The sequence below is a fragment of the Engraulis encrasicolus genome, chromosome 17 (genome assembly GCF_034702125.1).
Source record: "Engraulis encrasicolus isolate BLACKSEA-1 chromosome 17, IST_EnEncr_1.0, whole genome shotgun sequence".
In the NCBI taxonomy this organism is placed as follows: domain Eukaryota; kingdom Metazoa; phylum Chordata; class Actinopteri; order Clupeiformes; family Engraulidae; genus Engraulis; species Engraulis encrasicolus.
The window spans coordinates 52,334,764-52,359,518 of record NC_085873.1 but is presented as its reverse complement, the minus strand read 5'-3'; the positions used below and the strand labels follow the sequence as shown (position 1 = coordinate 52,359,518).

The 24,755-nt window shown below is 44.1% G+C and overlaps 1 protein-coding gene across 1 annotated transcript; it reads left to right on the top strand.

Moving 5' to 3' along the window:
- Nucleotides 1-740: 740 nt before the first annotated feature.
- On the top strand, nucleotides 741-23,778 carry LOC134467108 (protein NLRC3-like). The gene is made up of 5 exons (XM_063221028.1): nucleotides 741-768; nucleotides 943-1,015; nucleotides 13,145-15,010; nucleotides 16,087-16,260; nucleotides 23,601-23,778. Exons 1-5 carry the CDS (start codon nucleotides 741-743, stop codon nucleotides 23,776-23,778), a joined length of 2,319 nt encoding a protein of 772 aa, XP_063077098.1.
- The last annotated feature ends 977 nt before the right edge of the window (nucleotides 23,779-24,755 follow it).

The window sequence follows — 24,755 nt, the reverse complement described above, 5'->3', positions numbered from 1 at the left end:
CATTTTGGACAATTCGCTCCCAACCTTGTGAGTCCAGTAGTTTGGAACAAGCCCCTTCATCCCACAACTGAATGTGCACAAAGCAAGGTCCATAAATAATGATAATGTGAATGGTAAAATATTCCCTAAACACACTCCTTCCCAGATGAGATGAAGCTCTAATAGCTGTGGACTGATAACATATTGAAGCCTATGGGTTAGGAATGGTAGGATTAGGATAGGATAGCAGTTAAGTTCATGTGAGTTAAGACAGGTTGACAACTCTTCTCATTTCAAGTACTACATTACCCATGATGCCACATAGAAACACATCTAGCAGGATGGAAGTGAAACACATCTGGAGAGTCAGACGCGTAACGCAGAATACCAACTAGAAGTCTGCGCAGACAGTTGAGCTTTTCAGTTGAGATCATTAAGCTTGTTATAATTTATAGAAAACCACGAGGTACACGTTCGCTTCGCACAGCCAACGTTGCATTGTAACAGCAGCTTTTTCCAGCAGACAATTAATTGTTGCAGACCTGGGCATTCAAGTTAATGACGCATCTCTGAACTGTATCTGACACCTGTGGGTATCTGAGGTCTGAACAGATACAAAGTCTTGGTACCGGTAAGTAAAGATGTTAAATGCGACATGATAACTGATTGCGCACACAATTTAAGTAAACAATCAGTTCTGAAAGCGAATAGACTACAGTGAGCTGAAAGAGGAAGTATAGTTTGTCGCCCACGCAACGGAAATGTGGCACAGTGCAGCGTTGGTGCACAGTGAAGCAGATGGGGCTGTGTTGCTGTTGTTGCTGAAAGGGTTTGGTCGGGTTGGTTCTTTGCTGATCTTGAAACTCTTGGGTGGGTGCATGGGGCATCTTGGCATCTGTGCTTTATCAAGAGCTTACTGTTATTATCAACAGTGTGACTTTGTGTGATTTCTTCCTCCCTCAGTGTCCAGCTGCGTGCATGAAGAGCCCATGGATAAACCAGAGATCGGAGAGACGGACCCTCCTCCTGAGGAGAGGTGAGCGCACATGACTATTCTTCTAGGCCTACTCAGAGCCATACAGTGAACAGAGTTACGCGATTGGAGGACCAGGAATTAAATTGCAGCCCCGCCTTTCAGCGAGATAAGGGAGTTCCTAAAGCTGCTGTCTTCCCATAGACTCAACATAGAACCACCACATTAACAGCCAAAAATAAAGACTAACGAACTATACTGCGGGGTAATCACCACAAATATGTAAACTATCAACTGTCTCGGTGGTGATAATCACAACACTTTTAGCACCTGTGATGCTTATCTGAAGTTATTACTACGAACAGCAAGTCTTGTCATATTCCCTGCATTGAGTGCTGTGTGCTACGCCCACTACTAGGAACTAACATTCGCAACGCTGAGCAGTACTGAGAAGCTAAAACAGCTAATTTTGCTAATGAGGAAGTCGGCCTTAGGGCACAGCGGAGATCGCCTGACTCTGTTCACTGTATGGCTCTAGGCCTACTTATCATACATGAAAAGTAGCATAATGAAAAACGTAAATACTAGATAAAAGTAAATACTAATAAAATGTACACAACATAAAATGGAGGAAATGTAACTGGACAAAATTATTTTTGAAGATCAAGTTCACAAAACAATATTTACACATTTCTTGAACATTTGCTGAAAAAGTCTTTGAAAACCTTGAGGAGATGCATATCTGCCTCCAGATCACGCCAGTCTGGTCTGTAGTTGAGATTGTCAATAGCTTGCTTTCCAATTTTTACTTATTATTACCATAGGGTGACCAGACGTCCCGGTTTGACCGGGACAGTCCCGGTTTGGAGTTGTGTGTCCCAGTTCCCGAGTAAACCCTCTCGGGACACAAATATGTCCCGGTTTTGGCCACCCACTACATTGCGCCATGTCTATCGGGGTAAATGTATGGAAAAGATTACATGTTTACCGGCCACAATTAATGGCAGCCAGCGCGTGCACAGAAAGTCTGAAGGAGTCAGTTGCTATTTGTTATTCTTCCCTCTAAAATTGATTAGAATGCAGGAAATGGCATCTAAAAAGTACAAATTTTCCTGGGGGAGGACCCCCAGACCCGCCCGCCAAATATTGTCCTTCAGTCACGCACGAAGTGTCCCGGTTTCAGACTACAAAAATCTGGTCACCCTATATTACCATTCTGAAGCTGGCTGTTGGGGGACTTAAGTCTACAGCATTTAGGGGTGTGACAAGATGTGTGTTAACCCCAACAGCTGGTTAAATATTTCATGTACATATCATATTGCTGCCTGTTGAAAACGAATGCAGTATAGTCTAAGCTGAAAGACAAAGTTTTCTTTTTTTTCTAAACAGGAAGTGGCTGAGATAATAATAATAATAATAATAATTGTATTTGTATAGCACTGTGTCATACAAGGCATGTAACTCAAAGTGCTTAACAAATGGGAAAAAACATTGTTAGAGATGGATTTAAAAGGAGAGGTATAGAGGAGAGGCAGAAAAAGCAGGAAGGCAGAGGAAGAAGAGATAGACAGAGAATGTAGAGTCATAAGGTCAACGTAGGTTAGGACCAGGATTCTTAGATGTGTAAGGTCCATAGTGGCTGGGCCTATCATAAGTCATAGATAGTCACACAGAGATTGGGCGTTCAGGTGCGGCCCCTGGTGGCATCAGGGGTGAGGAAAAACTCCCTTTCGCTTGATTCATAGTTAGGAAGTGGTTTATCACACACAGAGCAGAAATGTGCTGCCTCTTGTAGTGCATAGTCAGCTGATTGGGTTGTAACAGCCTTTTGCTAACAAAGTAAAAAGTTATAAGTTAATCTTACTGTGGTAGGTTACTGCCCCCCCTTATGATAGAATGGTGAGTATTGGGCCTTTATTACTGTTCCCCACTCAACCGTACATGGCTGTCTCCAGATTTCTGCCTTGCTCCAAAGACTATGCCATATGCTTAGGTCTGCGAAGGTGAATGGGTTCCAGAGCGGGTTAATCTGGAACTGTGCGCCATATGCTTAGGTCTGCGAAGGTGAATGGGTTCCAGAGCAGGTTAATCTGGAGCTATGCCATATGTGTAGGTCTGCTTAGGTGAGGATCTATCAAGAATCCCTGTACGCAGTGCCAGCCCCAGTCTTTATGGGGCCCTAAGCACTACATTTCAGTAGCTCCCCCCCCATACCACCACCTCCTCAGCCTAAAGCCCCCATAGCAGTACATTTCAGTAGCTCCATCCATAGTTGGGTGCCTTGTGTAATTCAGATGGATGTTACTGTAAAAAAAAATTTTTGTTGTTGTTGCTCAAATTGATAGAAAAGGGGTAGAGAAAGACATTCCACATTCCCCCCATTTTTACCTTTTTATGACATAATCTTTGTGGCGGAGCCTAATTGTCAGTATAGACTTAGACTTAGACTTCTTTATTGTCCATTAAACGTACATAAAATGAACAAAAATGCTTTGGTGGTGGCATAAGGACACACAAGACAAACACACATCACAGTCAACACAGCAAAGAATATATATATATATGTGTGTGTGTGTGTGTGTGTGTGTGTGTGTGTGTGTGTGTGTGTGTGTGTGTGTGTGTGTGTGTGTGTGTGTGTGTGTGTGAGACAAAAGATAGATAAAACCTGTGGAATAAAATTCAATCTCCTTACTCAATTAAAAATTAAGAAACAGTCTATTCAAATTTACCATATTACTTACTGCTAGAGCAGCACACCGAGCTTCCTACGCTGAATTACGAAGCACTGTGTTACTGTATACAATTTTTAAATTAACAGAATACTACTACTAAAATACTATTGAGGAGCATAGAGCTTATCTACTCTCTGTTATTATAACCAGTTCTTTGTTAAGAATAGCCACAGCTGATGGTACAAATGACCGCTTGTAGCCATTCTTCCTTGCCATTGGAATTTTCAGTCTACGTCCAGATGGCAGCATCTGGAAAGCACCGTGAGGAGGGTGAGTAGGATCCAGATAGAATTGATGAGCCTTCTTTGTTATGGCCTGCGTGTGCAGGTGTGAAAGTTGCAGCTGTTTGTATCCAATGATCTTTCCAGTCTGGCTGACGATCTGTGCCAATTTGTTCTTTTGCTTGACAGAGAGGTATACCATGACACGATGTTGAATGTCAGTACACTCTGTCAGGTACGGAAGCCGAGAGCGGCCTCAGTATCATCTTTTTAATTCACTTCGTTATCCCGAGATAACGGTATAATTAATTGGAGATCTCGATAAAACAATAATGTCGTGTCACCAGGCGGAACTGCATTCACTTACGTTGTTTCCGAGGGGAACAATAGTTACAGCGACACTTGAGGTGCAGGTAAACAACAGCTCATTGGTAAACGCTGGCATGCCAATTCAGTTTGTTAATCAATGTAAAGCAAAGCCATGAGAGCCACTTTAGTAATTAACCACTCTAGCGATAGGCAAGAGTGCAATTTAAAAGCATCAGCTATCCGGAGAGGAACATAGCCGAGAGGGAACAGTGAAGAACTGGAGGAGTTGTAAACTGTGAAATCGCTGTGGAGGACCCCATCACGGACGGGAAACGGTGGACGGAGCCCCCCTTCTGCCCTTTGGGCACGGTAAGTGTCTCTTTGTGCGATATACCCCCCTTGCCACTGCCTGCCTAATGCTCTGTTGGCCCTTGCTCGCTACACCGCCACCGTAGGCTTACCATTGTGCTTGCAATTGCCTCCTTGCCTTCGCTTGCCCCTGGTAACCCATCGTTGTGTTGCTGTCGCTACCCCCGATACCTGCCAGCATTATAATAATGTTGCTGGCCCATGGCCACCTGAACTGCTGTGCTCGCCCTGTTAACTCCTTTCTGTGTGTGCTGCTATCAAGTCAAGTCAACTGTAGGCCTACTTAATTGTCAAAAATCTATGTAACAGTGTTGGCACAGAACCAGTTTGAAATTGCGTTTGACCAGTCTCCAATGTGCAGTCTCCAATGTGCAATACACACACACACACACACACACACACACACACACACTCTAACCTACTCATACATGAATTTACTAAGCTTATTCTTTCTCTGACACATTCATTCACAGCATGTGCAGTACACAGACAATACACACTCACACATGTGCAATTTTCAAACTCTGTCATACTGATATAGACATGTAGGCTACAATACAATACACGCACACACACACCCAATCGCTTCCCCCAACCCCTGCTTGCGTTAATGCTGCTACTCCCCTAGCCACCTGAGCTGCTAAAACTCTGAAGCGCTTGCCCACTGCATGTGCTACTGTTACTATTCCCGACCCTTGCCTGTATGACTGTTGCTATAGTTCCCCAACATGGCTGTAAATTGTGCTGTGCTTACCATTACTGTCCCCTTATTGCAAGAGCTGCTGCTATCCCCCGGGCCCCTCCCTTTGCATGGGCTACTAACCTAGTCACCTGAACTACTGCAACCGTGCTGTGCTTACCCCTCTTGCCCCTCTGGCGTAACTACCTTGCTAACCTCCCCATCTCTTTTTCTCTAGCCCCAGCCCACAGGAAACCAGGCGGCTCCGACCTACTGTACCCCGCCCACTCCTGCCGGAACGCCACCACATCTCCCCAACGTTGGTCTGTCTTCACGTGTGAGTCTGTAGTGTTATTATGCTCCCTCTCCCCACCTTAGCCTATCAGCTGTGCTGCTTGAGCTAAAGCAGGGGTGGGGAACCTTTTTCATTCGAGGGGCCACTTCAAATTCCTCCAAGGGCCGTAGAAGTTCTCAGAGGGCTGTACTATGAACACAAACCAGCATATTCCCCTGAACTTCATGTCTATATTGAATGCAGCAAACTTTAAAAGAGACCACACCTTCTCTAGGCCCCCTTAATATAACATGATTGTATTGCCAATGCAGTTTTACAATGTCATATTTCATGTGAAGGATGCACAACATTAAAATTATATCGGGGGCCGGATAAAACGCTTCAAGGGCTGCAAACGGTCCTCAACACATAGGTTACCCACCCCTGACCTTAAGTGTGCCATGTTTATACATGCGGGTAGCTGACCAGGAGACCCCAGCCCTACTTGGACAGTGACTGGAGCCGGCCTGATCCATGCTGCTGTTGCTGCCCCGATCTCTTCCAGTGCAATTGTTGCTATCCCCCAAGTGCCAATCCCTGCCCCTATGCATGCTGTTAACCCTTTAACCACCTGAACTGCTGCAACAGTGCTGTGCTTGTCTCTGTTGCTCCATCAATGCATATTCTTTCACTACCCCTGAGCCCTACCTGTATGCATGCTGGAAATAGGAACGGCAACCTGCCCTGGCCCGTTGTACTTGCCCTACTCTGCTGCTGCCCAGGCTTTGTCCCTCTCCTGGCGTGGGTTTGTCATCATGCGTAAGTTTGTAATCATGCGTAAGTTTGTAATGACACTTGTGCATAACCTGATTACAGTGTATAGGCCATGGGACATTATTTCAGCTTGGCACCTGGCAGATTCTGGAAGTAGACACTCTAAAGATACAAAAAAATCAGGTGGCGTAAAAAAAGCCGGGGGGTGCGCGTGGACCCCCCTTTCCAACCCTACTAATACTTTTGTTTGTTTTTGTTTCAAAGTTTCCCTTAGAAACAGCACCACAATTTAGATGGTGTGGCCCATCGGTGCATCATTACAGCAATATACAGAGGACTGAGCCCATCATAGGTGTAGTATGGGGGTGGGGAGTGCCTGGGCCATTTAGTAGTGGTCCCAGGCCAGCCCTGCTTGTTACTTACTTCTCCATGGCTGAGACGTGTTTGGTTTCGATGGTCCCCCGGGTCAGCAGCTCGGCGGTGATGCGTCCCTCGAACAGCAGCCCCTCCTTGGCCATCTTGACGGGACCTAACAGATCAGACTAAGCTGCTTTCCCCTCCCCCAAAGACGGGGACCTCATCGGGCTCCCATCCACCCCCTGACCTGTGGACTAGTGCTGTTCTCTCCTGCCCCTTCCAACCAGCTCGCCCAAGTTGATTGACCTACAGTGTGCTGTGTATACCGGTAGTTATTCACCCTACTTACATGGATTGCTGTGTTCTCATTGTGTGGTCTCATTTTAAATAAAAAAAAATCAACCCTTTAATTCTGTAGTCCCGTGTGTCTTATTGGTGGTGTGTCCCAACTCCTCAAGGTTGCTAGGGTAAATTCCAAGTAGGCATTTTTGCCTGGTGACACAGCAGTGCTTTCCAATATGCGACCCTGCGTCCTCCACTTTTCCCCGCTGTCAGCCTAGCCAAAACAATTTTTGGGGGACTATTCTTCATTTACCATCCTGTTTGAAAATGAGAAAATGACTTTACAATTGAGTTTTGCGAGATATTGAAATATAATGCTGTTGTTTTTGATGTCATTACAATGTATTACTTCCTGGTACGAGGCCACAAGCACAAGTGGAGGACACAAGGTCACATATTGGAACGCACCTATAGACCCTAGAATATCAACATTTGCCAGTATATGCCACTTTAGTACTGAGAATAACCACTGAAGTATGCAAGCATGAGGCACTAGAGATGTCAGAGTAACAAGGTGGAAGTAGTAGGCTACTACAATACAGTGTCTGAACTTTTGGGGTAGTGTTTACACCCATTTCCACTTTCATATGATGAAATAACTACTTGATAAGGACAGTTAAAAGACAAATCTGAGTAAGTTAACCTGGAGGCAGTGGTTAACTGTTTGAGATCCCTTTGCCTTGATGGCAATTGTGCATCAGGGCTGTTTTATTACTTCTTAACTTTTCCTTTCAGTAGTAGAGTTTTTCTTTAATATTTAAAGACGCACTGTGTAACATTTCCAGTTCATTTCCAGAATTCATGCTGCCCATTCACAAATTACCTTTTTCACGAACAAGCCTGCGTATCACAATCTCGCATTGTCAGCCTTATTCATTATGATTGGGAAAGAGCACTTTTCATTCTTGAAAAGATGGATATGCTCCATGTCTGCCATTTTGAATTTCCAGACATTTTCGCTGCAAAACTTATTTTTATATAGTGCTTGTTGTACTTCTTCTCCAGTCCTGTGCTCCAGTAGTACTACATTTAAATTACGGTATACAATAATATGTACAATGATACATTTTCAGCCCTGACCCTGTGATTCAGTAGCACAAAATGCTGTGTGACTGTATGATGGTAGCCTAGAGCAAGTAAGGCAGTGTAGTGATTAAGGCAAGAGTCTAGCATTAGGAACAATGAACCCAGATGATAACAGTAATATGTTTGATCAGTCATCCGCTTCTTCCAGGAGTGCCCTTATCAATGGCCTCAGGTCTTTGTAGAGTTTAATGGCTCCTTCAGCTCCAGGGCGGTGAGTCAAGTTGTGTTCCTCCATCACCATCAAGCACAAGTCATGTAGGTCAATGTCACATGAAATATCTGTTTTCCACTGGCAAATGTCTTCACCTAGGATTGTGCTTATTTTGTCCAGTTCAACTGGATGCAGATAATTCTGTGCATGATACAGCTCAGGTACGTTGTACATCATCACTGGCTTGCCATGGTAGACATCACGTCCATTCCTTCCCGGACGAATGCGATGGTTGTCCCACATTTGCACCACTGTGTCCAGCTCGTCCTGTAAGGCAGGCAATTAGTGAGAAGCATTGTTTACAACTATAATTAACGGCTTTAACCCTTGTAAGGTGTTTGTGTTTTTGTTGAAGGTGTTGGTCATTTTGACCCGGGCCTATGGAAAATAATGTTAGGGGGGGCATAGCTCGTATTCACCATGTTCCCTTCATCATGCTTGTGAATTTCTGTGTAAATATATTTTTGAGTGAGAGATTCAGAGAGCGAAAGATAAGGAAATGGTGAAGAAAGTGAGTCACTGTCCAGGCTCTCAGACTGAGCCAACATTGATCCACAACCCAAAAATATTGGCGCTCATTTTCCCACATAATTCACCCCCTGCCTTGTCGACTCAACATGGGATCACTATTATATCAGACAGTTTAGACAATATTGCTCTATAACCCCCCCAAATGATACTGGTCAAAATGACCCAGCAACACCTCCGGTGTAATAGAAATATGTAATGGGGTTAGCAAGGGGGGTCTCTCGTTTTGCTTTCAGATTATATGTTCCCCTGAGAAAATGAACCAAAGTCAGTGAATGTCAATGTGAAACAATAATAACTGATATTTCTTTTCTCAAGCAAAATGGGTCACCCAAACACCTTGCAATGGTTGCAAATTGGTAGTCAGACTTTGCCCCCCTAGTGACGCAACACCCTCAAGAGATTTGAATGTCGATGATAATCAGGCTAGCAAATTGGGCTAGTTGCGCACAATGGCCAAACCGTTACGCACAATATTATGCACACACCCACCACTTTATTTCAACCGTTTTACTCTCAAAATAAATAGCATATTGCGTATTGATTCCTTACCTGTATAATCTTCAGGAAACAGAATTGCACAAGACCCTTGTCGACGAAATCACCGCTGAAATCACCCGTAGCTTGGAACTCTCTGAAGACGTCTCGCCAGTAGTCCACGTTCTGTCTCCTGTACATCCCCCACCAACATTCGATTCTCTGGTTTGCCGTGCTCCTTCCTTGTATAACACAAGGGGGCCCAGGGGCCTCTCCAGTGTCATCTTCCCTGAAAAAAGTCTGTAGTCTGTTGGCATGGACATTTTCTGTTCCATGATCTCAGGATTTTGGGGCAGCCTCCGAGTTTAGAGACAGTTTGCGTAAAATAGGCTGCGATTACGCACGGGTTGCTGTTGGTAGAGTTTGCTTCCATCCAAATTATATACCTCGAAAATCCATCGATGCACCCGTTCATCCCAATGCCAAAGGGGGTGAGCTTGTCATATGAATCCATGTGCCATACGTAATTAGGCCCCGGAACACTGTAGCCTATGATCTTCGCCGCTGCACGGCCACGGGATCAAGGGTGGTCTGGATCTCCGCAACGACATCCCGACTGACACGGAATCCAGCTAAAAGGCACCTTGCGTGCATCATACGGTAGCCATGAAGCCGTCCTGGTCCGTTCATAAGACTCGAGATGAACTCTACGACCTCAGCTGGATCGCTATATCTCCGTCGATAGACGAAGCCGGGCCAGTCTTCTGCGGAGGTGCCGCGGACTAATTTTGAAATTATTCCTTATTAAAAGACTTAATGCAATCTCTGCCTGTGTCATCCCCTGATCAAAATATTGCCTTATTAGGTTATCCATTATTCCAGACATTGTAAAGACAAGCGTTGCAACTATGAGAGCCCCGAAGTCATCAAAAGCTCTTCCCGTGGTGCCTATGAATGACCCATTTGTCAGCTGTTTACTGATCATAAAAAAATGTTTCGTTTTCCCGAGATCACGGTATAATTGTTGTGTTTTCCCGAGATCACGGAATAATTATTGTGTTTTCTCGAGATCACGGAATAATTGTTGCGTTTTCTCGAGGTCTCGAATTAATTATATCGTTATCTCGGGATAACAAGGTGAATTAAAAGAGTACTACAAGATGGGCCGCTCTCGTCTTCCGTAGTCAGGGACTTATAGACCATGGACATAGTGCGCTGACTGGTGTTGAGGCCCCTGAGTTTCCGCAGGAGAGCCAGGCGCTGTCGGCCTTTTTTGAATGTGTAGTCCACATGGTCTTGGAACTGTAACTGACTATCTATAACTGTCCCGAGGTATTTGAACTGAGACACCTGCTTCACCTCCTGACCCTTCATGCTGATTGGCCTGAAGGTTTGCCCAGAGTCTGTATTGCCTCCCTTCTTGCTGGTTCCAAGCCACATCTCCTTGATTATGGAGACATTGAAATCCAGGAAGCTGCTGTCAAACCATGCAGATAGGGTGTTGATGTACTGCAGGTAGGGGGAGCTGTCTGTCTCCGAAAGGCAGGCAATTAGGGCCATGTCATCTGCATACTTGATGAGGGAGAGGTCATTGGTGTTGCACTGTAGCTCATTGGTGTATATGGAGAAGAGCAGGGGTGATAGCACACATCCTTGAGGAACACCGGTGTTGAGGACCAGAGACTCAGAGAGGCAGTTCTTGATGCACACCCGCTGAGGTCGGTCCTTCAAAAAGTTCCTGAGGAGGAGGAGGACCAGGTCAGAACTGACTTTTAGGTCACGGAGGCGATGTAGAAGGAGGTGTGGTTGCACCGTGTTAAAGGCAGAGGAGAAATCCATGAAAAGCGTGACAGTGACAGTGCAGGTTATTCATCCACATTCCCATAGCATTTATAGAGAATTTTTATTTGTAAAGAATAGGCAAATTGTCATGTACTGTCAGAAATCCCAGAGGCTCCTATTTCAAATGACATTTGTGACTGAAGTTGAGTGCATATTAGGTTTCGAACGAGCAGGGTGGAAGGTAGGCGAAAGGGGAGGTGGTGGGTGCGAGCGAGAAAGGAAAATTCTGACTGGAGACAGGTGAGTGGAGAATAATTGCTGTATAGTTGGGGCGTTCCAAATTCCGGTGCTCTGAAATTCCACCAAATGATGGCAGACCGGAGAATGAGATGCAGCTGGTTAAATAGGCGTGCCTATCTTTTCGCGCTGAATTCAGGCGAATGAGAGTTAAGTGGAGAATAGAATGCATGTGGTAAATTAGGCATGCCAAATTTCATTTCGCTTCTCTCGAAGTTTCATTTTAACAAAACGTGCATTAAAATATTAGAATTGGATGCTGAAGTCACGCCTTTCTACTTCCGGTTTATGGGGCCTTCACTTGCAAAAAATGTAAATAGAAATGAATGGAGTCAAGTCCAGATCCTGATACCATTTGACATTTGCTCTGGATTTCACATATGAGTGCAGTCAACACAACTAGAGTGGCTGCATATAAGACATGTGACTTCTCTTGTGCAGTCCAAATAATTACATATTTTTGCACACAACTCACATATCAGTTGACAATTCAAGTTGACCACCACAGCACTGATAACTAGACGCACTCAGACAGCACGGACCTCTGCCAAGGAAGCTGTTAAATAGAACATTTCACTATGTTACACCCTGTCTTTCTGTCTTCTTTTGTGGAGTTAGAAACTAGACTGTTTTGCCCTAGCCCGCAATTCAATTGGCAGTCACTAGGGGCATCTATATTTATAGGCCAGCAATGGTGAATAATCTTTAAAAAGTTCCTGCTTCCGGTTCGTGATCCGGATCATGACCAGAATTTAATCACTTGTTCCTTGGGTCATTACCGACAACGCCACAAAGTTTCATCGAAATCCGTTGAGTTATCCTGCTGACAAACAAACAGACAAACAGATGGACAGACAAACAGACAGACAAACCAATGCGACCGAAAGCATTACCTCCTTGGCGGAGGTAATAATTGTTAATTCCCAGGTACAGTACAACATTGGTTTCTATGATCTAGGGGGAAAGATTAGTTGGATCGGATAATGGGTTTGATCAGTTCATTTGAGCCCAGTCCAGTTTTTGTCTGAGCTGTCTGGAAGGGGCAGAGACTTATTTCAGGTCATTATCATTGAAGAAGTGTTCATATTGTTCACATATGTGTGTACCCAAACAAATAGTTACAGTAAGCAACATTGCATTCACGTGTGTGCACGAATATAACTGAAACAACAGCACTTAACATTGTGTGTGTTATACGTAGGATGGCGCACGATGCTAGCCCCATGAGCTCTCTGGAAAAGAAGAGACTTAGGCTGGCCATAGTTCAGTTCATTTTGATTGAAGAAGTGTTCACATATGCAATGTGTGTACCTGAGCTACAGTACGCAACATAGTGTGTGTGTGTGTGTGTTTGTGTGCATGAATATACCTGAAACAAGGGCACTTAATATTGTTTGTGTTGTTGTGTGCGTGTCTGCGTGCGTGCATTCATGTGTGCGTGCGTGCGTCCGTCCGTCCGTCCGCCTGTCCGTGCATGAGTGCATCCCACTGTGGTCTTGCATTGTATAAAACTGACTGGAGACTCATGTTGTGTTAACAGTGTCCAGCAGGGGGCATCAGACACATACAAAAAGAAAACAGACAAGACCCAGCGGGGCACTGCAAAACACAGGTGTGTGTATGCGTGTGTGTGTGCCTGCGTGTGTGTGTGCGTACGTGCTTGTGTATAGACTGTAAGATGTGTTGTTGGCAGCATTGCTTCTAGTTATAATATGGTGAGTTAAATGTAACATGATCTTCTGTTGTTGATCCAGATTGAAACCAGAGGAGGCAGAGCTCAGGTCATTTCTGAAGGAGAAGTGTCAACATCTGGTTGAAGGAGCATCACACCAGGGAGACGCCAGACTCCTCCAGGACATTTACACAGATCTCTACATCACAAACGGGGGGAGTGGAGGGGTCAATGAAGAACATGAGGTCAGACAGATAGACAGAGCATCCATGTTCTATAGCAAATACAGTTATATGAGTGATAATGAGGAAGGAGAGGAGTCTGATGGGGGAGAGGAGGGTACTGATGACAGACCAATCAAATGCAGTGACATCTTTAAACCCTTACATCCACAAATGGCTCTTTGGCAACAAAAACCCATCAGAGTAGTACTGACAAAGGGAGTGGCAGGCATCGGAAAAACCATCTCCGTGCAGAAGTTCATTCTGGACTGGACTGAAGGAGAAACCAATCAGGACATTCACTTCATTTTACCTCTTCCTTTCCGAGAGCTGAACCTGATGAAGAATACAAAACTCAGTCTGGTGGAGCTTGTTCAATGCTTTTTCACACAAATGAAAGATCTGAAAGTGCTCTCCACTTCTGAAAGCAAAACTCTGTTCATCTTTGATGGTCTGGATGAGTGCAGACTACCTCTAGATTTCTGCTCCAACCCAAGGTGTTGTGAAGTGTCAGAGACAGCCTCGGTAGATGTACTTCTGACCAACCTCATCACTGGGAATCTACTTCCCTCCGCTCTCGTCTGGATCACCACCCGACCAGCAGCAGCTGGTCAGATCCCTCCTGAGTGTGTGGACCAGGTGACAGAAATTAGGGGGTTCAACGACCCACAAAAAGATGACTACTTCAAGAAGAGAATCAGTGATGAGAACCTGGCCATGCGAGTCATCAGACATCTGAAGTCATCCAGAAGCCTTTACATCATGTGCCACATTCCAGTTTTCGCCGGGATTTTGGCCACTGTTGCAGAGAAAACATCAAAGAGAGGAGAAATGCCGAGGACTCTCGCTCAGATGTACACTCGCTTCCTGAACATTCATATTTGCATCAAGAAAGAGAAGTACACAGAGAGAAGAGAGACAGATGAAGAGATGGTTTTCAAACTGGGGAAACTGGCTTTCCAACAGCTGGAGAAGGGAAATCTGATCTTCTATGAGGAAGACCTGAGGGAGAGGGGCATTGATGTCACAGAAGCATCTCTGTACTCAGGAGTGTGTACACAGATCTTCAGAGTGGAGGCTGGTCTGTGCCATGGGAGAGTGTTCTGCTTTGTGCATCTGACCATCCAGGAATTCCTTGCAGCATTATATGTGTTCCTCTGCTTCTGCAACAGTGCCGGAAACATACCACACCAACATGAACCCTCTCATCTCTCTGCTCTGTTCCGAGCCGCCACACTTGAAGACCTACACAAGACTGCAGTGGATCTGGCCTTGCAGAGTGAGAACGGACACCTAGACCTTTTCCTCCGCTTCCTTCTGGGCCTCTCACTGGAGTCCAATCAGAGGCTCTTAAGACATTTAAAGTCACAGACCAATAGCCAACCACAGAGCTTAGAGCAAACAGTCCAGCATGTCAAGCATAAGATTAGACATGAGTCAAAGTCTGATAGAAAGATCAACCTGTTCTACTGTCTGAATGAGCTTAATCAGCATGCTGTAGTGGAGCACATTTACAGGCGCTCAGGAGAGCTGACTGTAGAGATGCTCTTACCAGGTCAGTGGGAGACTAAAAAGTTTAGGTTTGAGTTATCAGAAGGGCAGCTGGATAGCTTTGACCTGCAGAAGTACATAAAGACACCAGAAGAGGATCTGACTGACCTCCTCAGCCCAGATGACGTCCTTAAGAAGCTGGTGCCAGTCGTCATGTCAAAGGCCACATCAGCATCGTAAGTTTGTGTTTGTGTGTGTGTGCTTTTGAGTTAGGTCAGTCTCTGTGTGTGTGTGTGTGTCTGTGTGTATGTGTGTCTGTTTAGTTGAGTTAGTGTAAGTAGAATGTGCAATCACGATATAGTGTTGGGAGGGGGGCCATCAGTGATGGAAGGGTGGGTTAAGAGTGTTTCAGCATTCTGACTGCTTGGTGTATGAAGCTCTTTGCTAGCTTGGTGGTACCGGAGCAGAGGCACCTGTACCTCTTTCCAGAGGGCAGCAGACTGAACAGTTTGTGTGCCAGGTGGCTTGTGTCCTTGATAATCATCAGTGCTTTGCGGGTGAGGCGGGTGGTGTAAATGTCCTGTAGGGAGGGGAGTGGTGCTCCAATGATCTTCTTTGCTGTGTTCATAACAATCATACTTAATCACTAGGGTGCAGTGTTAGGTTAGGAGCCTTACTCAACGGCACATCACAAGGGAGCTGTGTTGGGTTAGGAGCCTTGCTCAATAACACAGTAGCCATAATCCAGTTAGCTACTAGTCCTCAGCTGTGTCCTTTTCAACACCCCCCTAGGGGCCTGTAGAGCTCCTGTTGAGAAAAAAATAATCATATGTGTGTGTGTGTGTGTGTGTGTGTGCACATTTGTGTGAAGGCTGCTGTTGCAGACACACACACACACACACACACACACACACACACACACACACACACACACACACACACACACACACACACACACACACACACACACACGCTCACACACACAGCTACAGCTGCTGTTGCAGATCTAATTCAGGCTAGTGGAGCAGGGGTCCCGTCCCCCAGTTTGGGAACCATTGCAGTATGAGATCCATCTCTCGGTCTCGCTCTCTTTTCACGGGAAGACCATGTATCCACTCATAGATAATGTTGAACTCTGTGTGTGTGTGTGTGTGTGTGTGCGTGTGTGTGTGTTTGTTTTCATGGGAAGACCGTGTGTTTGTCAGCCACTCATGGCCAGTGTACAGTGTGCATGTCTGTTAATGAGAGTGAGTGTGTGTTATGTAGAGGTAAGTGTGTGTAATAATCACATGTGTCTCTATGTTTCTCCCAGGCTGTGGAATTGTTCCCTCACAGAGAAGAGTTGTGCTGCAATAGCAGCTGCTGCCAGATCAACCTCTTGCAGTTTGAAGACACTAGAGCTCAGTCAGAATAGGATTCATGATACAGGAGTTCAGTATCTCTCAGAACTCCTCAAAGATCCTCAATGCAAACTGGAGACACTAGTGTGAGTGTTAACACACAACAACAGACCTGTGGGGAGAGGCAGTGATAGTACACACACACACACACACACACACACACACACACACACACACACACACACACACACACACACACACACACACACACACACACACACACACACACACACACACACACACACACACACACACACAGTTCACTACTGTGTATTCCTGTGTTTGAATTGCTTGAAGAAGGTGAGTAGACCGAAACATTGCATTGTGAACAGTGTGCGGGAGCTTTCTTTGCTTTTTCATCTTGGAATACCAGCAGTTCATCCAAATCTGAATACGGTATGTAAAGCGATGTTTCAAGACTGTGGAAGTCATCACGAGAGGCATTGTTCACTTACTAAAGACTCGCATAAGCGTCGACTGACTTGGGACCGTGATTAATTAAACTTTTAATCCTACCTGAAGCCCCTTTAAAATGATTGAATTCCTCATCCAGTATTAGCAATGACAAGACCTCTCTCCACTACTGTTGCACTGCTGTTGCCCAAACAAACGAAGGTGTCCCCTCCTCCTCTCCACGAACACTGTCACCCACCCCCTCTCCACTTCCTTTCTATTTATTCGTCCACAGACTAATCCTCTGCCTAGAGACAGTTACTGTAGTAAAGCAGGCTGTAGAACAATGAATGACAGTTCTTTTTTTGCCTCACTGCCTATTCGAGTAGATGCTGTCCGCTTCAGACAACGCGTCCTCCTCTGATTGTCTCATTTGCGCCATCGTCAAAAAGTTTGGATTTCGGCCGAAGTCCACCGCTTCCTACCGGGTCCATCCATGATGTAAATTGACAACAGTCAACACGCAGAAAGCACACACAACTCACAGAAAGTACACATTTGTAGCGGGCACAAATGTCTCCAAAATCTCTGACTAGAACTGTTGGTCCATGACGCGTAAAGCAAGCATGAGAAGGGGCCTCGAATGTTGTTGTGACAATAAAAAACATGCGGTTAGTTACGCATGCTGACAGAAACGTGACGGATTCACCAATCAGGATGAATGACCAACCTACATTTTCAGAATAAGGTATACAATTGGCTGGAATAGATGTCACTCAAGTTTTGTTGACCTTCTGTGACCTGTCAGACTATCTTGTCAACTCCAAAATAAAGGTGATCATTACGAGACACATACAAGACCACTGTCGTTAGGTGAAACAGGCATCTGTCTATGTGTACAAGTTACTCCACACTAGGGCTGTCCACGACCAAGGATTTCGTTGGTCGACCAGAGGCTGTCATTTACTCCGACTAATCGATTAATCGCCCCAAACCCCCCCCCCCCCCCAAAAAAAAATGTTTTTTTTTTTAATGCCCGGCTTTTTATTTTATTTTATTTTTTTATTATTATTTTTAATGCCCGGCTGCCAGTATCTATGTGCATTTACCACTAGCCTCGTGACTGAATGATAAAATGTTTTCTGATTCTGATCTAGCATACATATCTGATATAGCTGATATAGCAAACAATTGACAGCTTAGTTCTTCTCTCAGACGGAGAGTGAAAAAACCCGACGTCAGTGACATTATGACAAGCGCACAGCAGACAAGCGCACAGCAGGATCATAATCCTAAACCTGTCCCCTTTACAAATTATTTCAGATTTTGAAATTCTGAATGTGTCACAAAAATAATCAGAAAAGACAGACGAACTTTGAACATTCTGAATATTTATTTAAAGTAGGCCTACGTGCCACACACCTCCTGTTCATGGTGAACAGAACAAATAGGCCAGCAGGCCTGAAATAATAATAATAATAAAAAAAAACATTTTTGTTTCTTTAAGAAATGTACATAACGAAAAAAATATGATTGCTTCCAAAGATAAATGTTTTAAGTAGGCTACCTTAGTTTTAAAACTTAACAACCGGCAATAATCGGCCGAACGGAAACACTTGAAATTCTTAGTGTTAGTTTAACCAGTCACAGAGACCGAGGGCAACTCTGCTAAAAGAATAACTTAATGAATATAAAATGGGCAAACATAGCTCTCTTAACAACTAATACCTAGCGCCTAGGCCTAATTTAAACAGTGCAAATTAACAGACCAACGTAGCCTTGCATAATAAAAGAAACTCACAGTGATTTGTCCTCGGCTCTAAGTTTTCTCAAATTGTGAGAAAGGAAGACCAATTTGTCCACATTGTCCGGGAGAAGTGAACTCCGCGTCTTGTTCACAATGAAGCCGGCCTTGGAAAAGATGCGCTCCGATGATGTGGACGTGGAAGGGATGGAGTGAACACGCATGGCTGCTCTGGCCAGCTTCGGGTAGCGCTCCTCATTTCTTTGCCACCATGCTAGTGGTCCTCCAGACTCAACTTTTGTTTTATCCTCCAAATACCGTTTCATTTCACTGTTCTGCTCCTCTGCCTGCTGCTCTTCATCTGTGCCCATCAGCATGGATATTTCATCCTGCTTCCTTTTCTTCTGTAGAGGCATGGGCTCGTTGTCGTCCTCATCTAGCGGTCTTTGTGCAGGCTCTTCTGCTGGAGTTAGACGCTCAGCTAACTCAAACACCGTAGTGTATGCCTCATCGCGTTTCTCTTCCTCCATGAATGACAAGCTTTTGAAGCGCGGATCCAGCACAGCATCTTTGATGTATATGCTGGTCTGCAGCTCCCCGTTTAGCTCCCACCTCTTGTCGATTTCTTCACGAAGTGTGTTCTTCATTGCTGTCGCGGCCGCACTGTCATCCTCGCGCAGCAACAGGTGACGCCTTTTCATGTTTATGAGCATGGGCAGCGTGGCAGAGAGCGATACATTGTCATCTTGTGAAAGCAATTTGGTAAGAGTAACCATCGGCTTCAGTACCGACACGATGTCCTCTGCTATCCTCCACTGGACTGCGGTAAGATCCAAATCGCGGTCAGATCGCTGTGTGGTATTAGTTTGGACCTTACCCCATGACGGGTTGCGAGACAACTGCTCGGCACACAGCACAATGTTCGCAGCATTGTCATGTACAATAGCGACCCTTTTTTCCGCGGGGATTCTAAAGTCTGCCATGACTTCGCTGAGTCGCTCGCCTATGTTGGCAGCTGTGTGGCTCACTCCCAGCTCCTTGGTTTCCAGCACGAACGAATGCAGTAGCCAGTTATCGGAAATGAAATGTGCTGTGACCGTCATGTAGCTTTCCATCTGGTTAGATGTCCAGATGTCCGTCGTTAAGCTGAGGGCTTTGCAGTTTTCTATTTTGGTCTGAAGTGTTTGCTTTGTTGTGGTGTATTTGCTCTTAACCGCATGCATCACCGTCTCACGTCTTGGCAGACTGTAGGCTGGCTCGAGGCATTGAATCAGACTTTTAAATCCCTCACCGCTGACGATATTGACAGGTCTCATGTCCAGCGCTACGAAGTCGGCAATTTTGTCGGTTATCTCTCTCTTCCTTTTTTCAGTCAGAGTGGTTTTCAATACGAGCTTCTGCTGCGTTAATGATGGCGAGGAGGAGGATGATGCCGATGTGGAGGGGGCAAGGTTGCAATAAAGTGGATGCGCCTGTAAATAGATTAAGATTTACTAAGTTAAACAGTGAACTGGATACTTCAGCATTAGCCTACCAATATTAGCAAAAAACAAAATGTAGGCTACTTAATTAATCTTTTTATTGCATTCAAACTTCAGATCAACATAGCTAGGCTAGCAGGCAACGCTACTTACAGTATTGAGGTGGTAATGCATGTTCGTCGTGGACGAGTGATAGGCAAATGATTTACTGCAAATTTTGCAAATAATCCTCTTTGGGTCATCTTTGTCCTTTTGGAAATGTTCCCATATTTTAGATAGTCTTCCAGACATGGTCAAATAAGTGGATGCCTTCTGTTCTTGTCGTGTCACGTCTTCCTTGTCACAACGACTCACGCCCTTCAAATTAAAAGTTGACGCATTTTTTTTCCTACAACCAATCGACCAACGGAATTCGGTCAAATATTTTTTTTTTTGGTCGACCATCGATTGGTCGATTATTTGCAGACAGCCCTACTCCACACCAAAAAAAACAACAACTGGAATATTGTCAGAGAAGATGATGCAGCTTGGATGTAAACAAGGCACTATTCTTCGCGTCACATTGAGCAAGCAAATAAATATCCTTTTGGACTATGGAAGCTGACTGAATGGCTTATTTGCACGGTTTGAATGGCAGTGACTTTATTTGTACCGTTTCTGTGTGGAAAATATACATTTAAATGTGTCTCCAGAGATCGTTTTTAACACTTAGCAACTTCCCATTCAAATGACTTGGAAATGCTAAGCTAGGTTCTTGCTAAAAACTAAAGCCTGTTCTTGCTAACAACGGCATCAAAGTTGCCCAAATTTGATGGGCACAGAGTTGAAGCGATACTAATAACGGGTAGTTGGTCGATTTGGCTGGAAATTGATCATAATAAAATATAACAACATGTGACATGTTGCAACTTGCTTTTTGTAAAACTGGGCCCATCGACGGTCCCGGAAAGGGGCATGTCAGGGTAAGAGGTTAAAGACCTGCAGGATCGTGTGGTGGAGACAGAGGAATGTGGAATGTATAGCCGCAGCAAAACTTGAGAGACCACTTCTAAATCTTCCGTTTTTCTGATTTTGTTATGGATAGGTATGGGTTTGACTAAAACATACATTGTCATTACATTCTATCAACTACCGACAAAATTTCTTACGAATTTCGAAAGAAAATATTGTCATTTAGATAATTTATTTGTAGAAAATCTGAAAATGGTCAAAATAACACATAAGATGCAATATTTCCAAATCTCAAAAAAGGCAAAGAAAACAAGATGATATTAACTTTAAGCTTAAGCTTTTTAAACTTCAAATTAAAACACAGATAATTAAGACACATTGATAACATATTATTGACTGAAGTGGAAAAGAAGGCTAGATTTGTTAAATTAACTTACTATGAGGGAGGTTCTAAAGCCAGCAGATTACTGGCTAGACGTATAAGGAAACAACAAGCATTGAACACCATGTACAAAATTAGAGATCCTCAGACGAATGACCTGATAACAGATCCAGGTGGAAAAGAGAGAGTGTTCAGGGATTATTATCAAAATGTATATACACAACCAACAATGGCAGATGAAAAGGATATGAGAAACTTCCTAGACGGGTTGGATTTACCATCAATAGGAGAGGAGCAAAATAACCTACTGACTGCATAAATAACTTAGGAGGAAATGGAATGGGCAATCTCTAGGATGAAGGCCAATAAATCCCCTCAGAATTGTATAACATGTTCAGACAGGAGTTATCCCCAGTACTCATTTAGATACAATTGAAAAAAGGAAAGATTCTGACTTCATGGAGAGAGGCCATTAAAGCAACTATACCAAAAGAGGGTAAGGATAAAGAACAATGCAGTAGTTATAGACCCATTTCAGTACTAAATACAACACAAGATGTACACCTCAATAATCTCTAAAAGATTTGAGACATTCATGACTGATATTATAGACGAAGACCGGACTGGCTTTATTAAAGGACGACAGACACAGGACAATATTAGGAAGATGATACACATAATAGAAGAGACCCAACCTACAAGAAAGGGAGCCACTTTAGTTAGTGTCGATGCAAAATCAGCTTTTGACTTCGTAAGCTGGATTTATTTGTATATGGTGCTAGAGAGGTTTGGTTTTGATGAAAAATCTGTCAACTGTATAAATGTGTTATATTAAGAACCAACTGCCACAATTAAGGTGAACGGTAGTCTCACAAAACCATTCTATCTGAAAAGGTCCAAGAGACCTAGGGTAGCCCACTACAAGTATTTATAAATGACGATAGGGAACTATTCAAGCGAGAAGAGATCATGCTGGGATCAATAAGCAAATTCACATTGGAGATCTGGCATTTGGCATCTGGCATATGCCTATTGATGGATGAATAGACTTGATTGTTTACACTCATAAAAGAATGAAGGTGATGAACCCATGAGCTGTTCTTTTTTATTATGTTGATTCTGTTTTATTATTATGATGCTGTTTGTCTCTTTTCATGCTTGTAACTTTGTATCTGGATGTAAATAATTAGTAAAAAAGAAAGTAAAAAAGAAAAGAGAACAACCCATTGTCTTTCAAACCGTGTCTGTGCCCACAGGCCAACGCTCTGACCAATCAGCGCAACTGACAATTACTACCATCAAAGAACGTGGATCCAAATTTTATAGCCTGTTGGTAAAACGGCGAAAAAGTCTGTCTTAAAAATGAGCAAGTTTCAACGAAAACCTTGAGTATAATTCTTCCAAAACTGACGTCAAACAACAGCAGTTCAATCATTCTTGTTGTTGTGCTATCCCCAGCCTCGCAAGCTTCGTCGACACTCCCTCAAAACCCTGCCCGCTTTGAATTTTTTTTTTTAAACTCTGCGCTGTGATTGGTTTGCCAGATTCAGGGCAATGTGGCAGACCACCTCTACGGATCGAGGCTAGACCAATCGCAGGCAAACAAAAAATACTGTCCAGCGGGTGGCGCTAGTTTACTAGGCTAGAAGTAGCCTATTATTCATTGCACATTACACAGGAGGAGTGTCATTTATCAGTAGCCACATTTCAATGTCTTCCACAATAAACAATACTTTAGAAACTCTACATGTTGTAGTTACCAGTCAGTTAGTCTAAACAAAGCTTTCCGGCAACAACACCACACTTTTACACCTCTAATGTCACAATAATAACTAACTCAAGAAAAGACTCCCATTACATACAGTATATAGGTTACAATTATGTGCTATAGAAGTAGCAGTCCTAAGTACAACAATTAATTTATTCATTCATATTACTAGCACATGGCAGTCTATGTCAATTGGATTTCACCACAAACAGAAAGGCAACTAATTGCAATACATTTCCCAGAATGCACCCGCGGCATACGTGGTGCACCCAACAGCACGAGAAAACGCTGGAATCAAACATTTCCACAACAGCGTTGCGTAGGCTACTCAGTTTTCAAACTTCGGGCCACAATTTTTTTAAAAATAAACGTGACCTGCGCAGACTTTAGTCAAGCATACAACCAGGTTCAAACAGTTGCAGCAACTTAAACTGCAGTGATATCTAAAATGAATGGAAATAGAGACAGCTTACCGTTGGCATATGACCCTCTTGACGTGACAGCATGTTAAGCAAGCTAGCGCACTCCTGTTTATTGTTTGAGAGAGAGTACCTTATTGGACGAAATAATACCGTCATCGGAACCATGTGTGTATTGGCCACTCAAAGACAATGTACTGTGTGTATGTCTGTTAATTAGAGCTTGTTTATTATATGTAGAGGTAATAATCATTGTAATAATCAGATGCGTCATTGTGTTTCTCTCAGGCTGGCGGGTTGTGACCTCACAGAGAAGAGTTGTGCAGCAATAGCAGCTGCTGCCAGATCAACCTCCAGCTGTTTGAAGACTCTAGACGTCAGTTTCAATAGTATTAATGATACAGAAGTTCAGTATCTCTCAGAACTCCTCAAGGATCCTCGATGCAAACTGGAAGCACTAAAGTGAGTGTTAACACACAACAACAGACCTGTGGGGGGAAACCAGTGATGGGTTTTGGGGTGTGTGATCGGAGGGATGTACATGAGGGGTGAGGAATCATGGGTCCCTGGAATGAAACTTTTGTTACAGTGATGTGTGTATGTGTTAAGATGTAGCCTATGCGTGTTGTTTCTGACTGTGTGTGTGTGTGTGTGTGTGTGTGTGTGTGTGTGTGTGTGTGTGTGTGTGTGTGTGTGTGTGTGTGTGCGCGCGCATGCATTTGTAACTCTTGTAACTCATGCAATTTGTAACATAGCAAGTGTACTGGTGAAAGCAAGTGTGTGTATTGTTTTGATTGTGTATCGGGTTTAATCCCGGGACCCGGGATTTCCGGGAAATCTGATCAAAACAATTTCCCCTTTCCCGGGAAAGCCATGACGGGAAACCGGGAAAAAAATGCACTTCTTTTCAGTTACTGTAGGCCTACTTAAAACGGGTGCGTGGACTAACGTTTTCCTGCACTGTTGTTCTCTGTCTCATGCGCAAAATTTGCCATCCTGCAACATGCCAGCAGGCAGCTTTCTCTTGTTGTTGGTGCTGTGCGCGGCGCATTTTAACTTAAATAGTGAAGCAAGAGCACTCCACACTTATTCCGAACGCCCAGAAGACGGCCGCTAGAGGCGTTAATCTAAAAAGTCACCGGAAATCAGAAAACTCGCACACTGCTGGCTGGTTGCTGGCCGCTCTGATTTTAAGTAGAGCGATGCCTGCTGTTTGCTTGGTCCCGCCTCTTTGCACGAGACTAAAGACAGTCGGAGAGAATTGGTGTCTGACGCTGTCAGAGAGAATGGATAAGACATAATATTAGACTCTCTGACATTGTGTTTAGTCGCGGTTTCTGCAGGAATATTAATGAAATCTGGTAACTACGGAATGAACGGAATGAAGAACTAATGAACGTGTCGTTCATGGGCTCCAGAATGAACGCATTCATAGTTCATTCA

Excerpts from the sequence above, each read along its gene's own strand:
- LOC134467108 (XM_063221028.1), top strand. The coding sequence starts at position 741 with ATGTGGCACAGTGCAGCGTTGGTGCACA. Across the intron at positions 1,016-13,144 it reads GACCCTCCTCCTGAGGAGAG|ATTGAAACCAGAGGAGGCAG; the intron begins GTGAGCGCACAT and ends TTGTTGATCCAG. Across the intron at positions 15,011-16,086 it reads TCAAAGGCCACATCAGCATC|GCTGTGGAATTGTTCCCTCA; the intron begins GTAAGTTTGTGT and ends TGTTTCTCCCAG.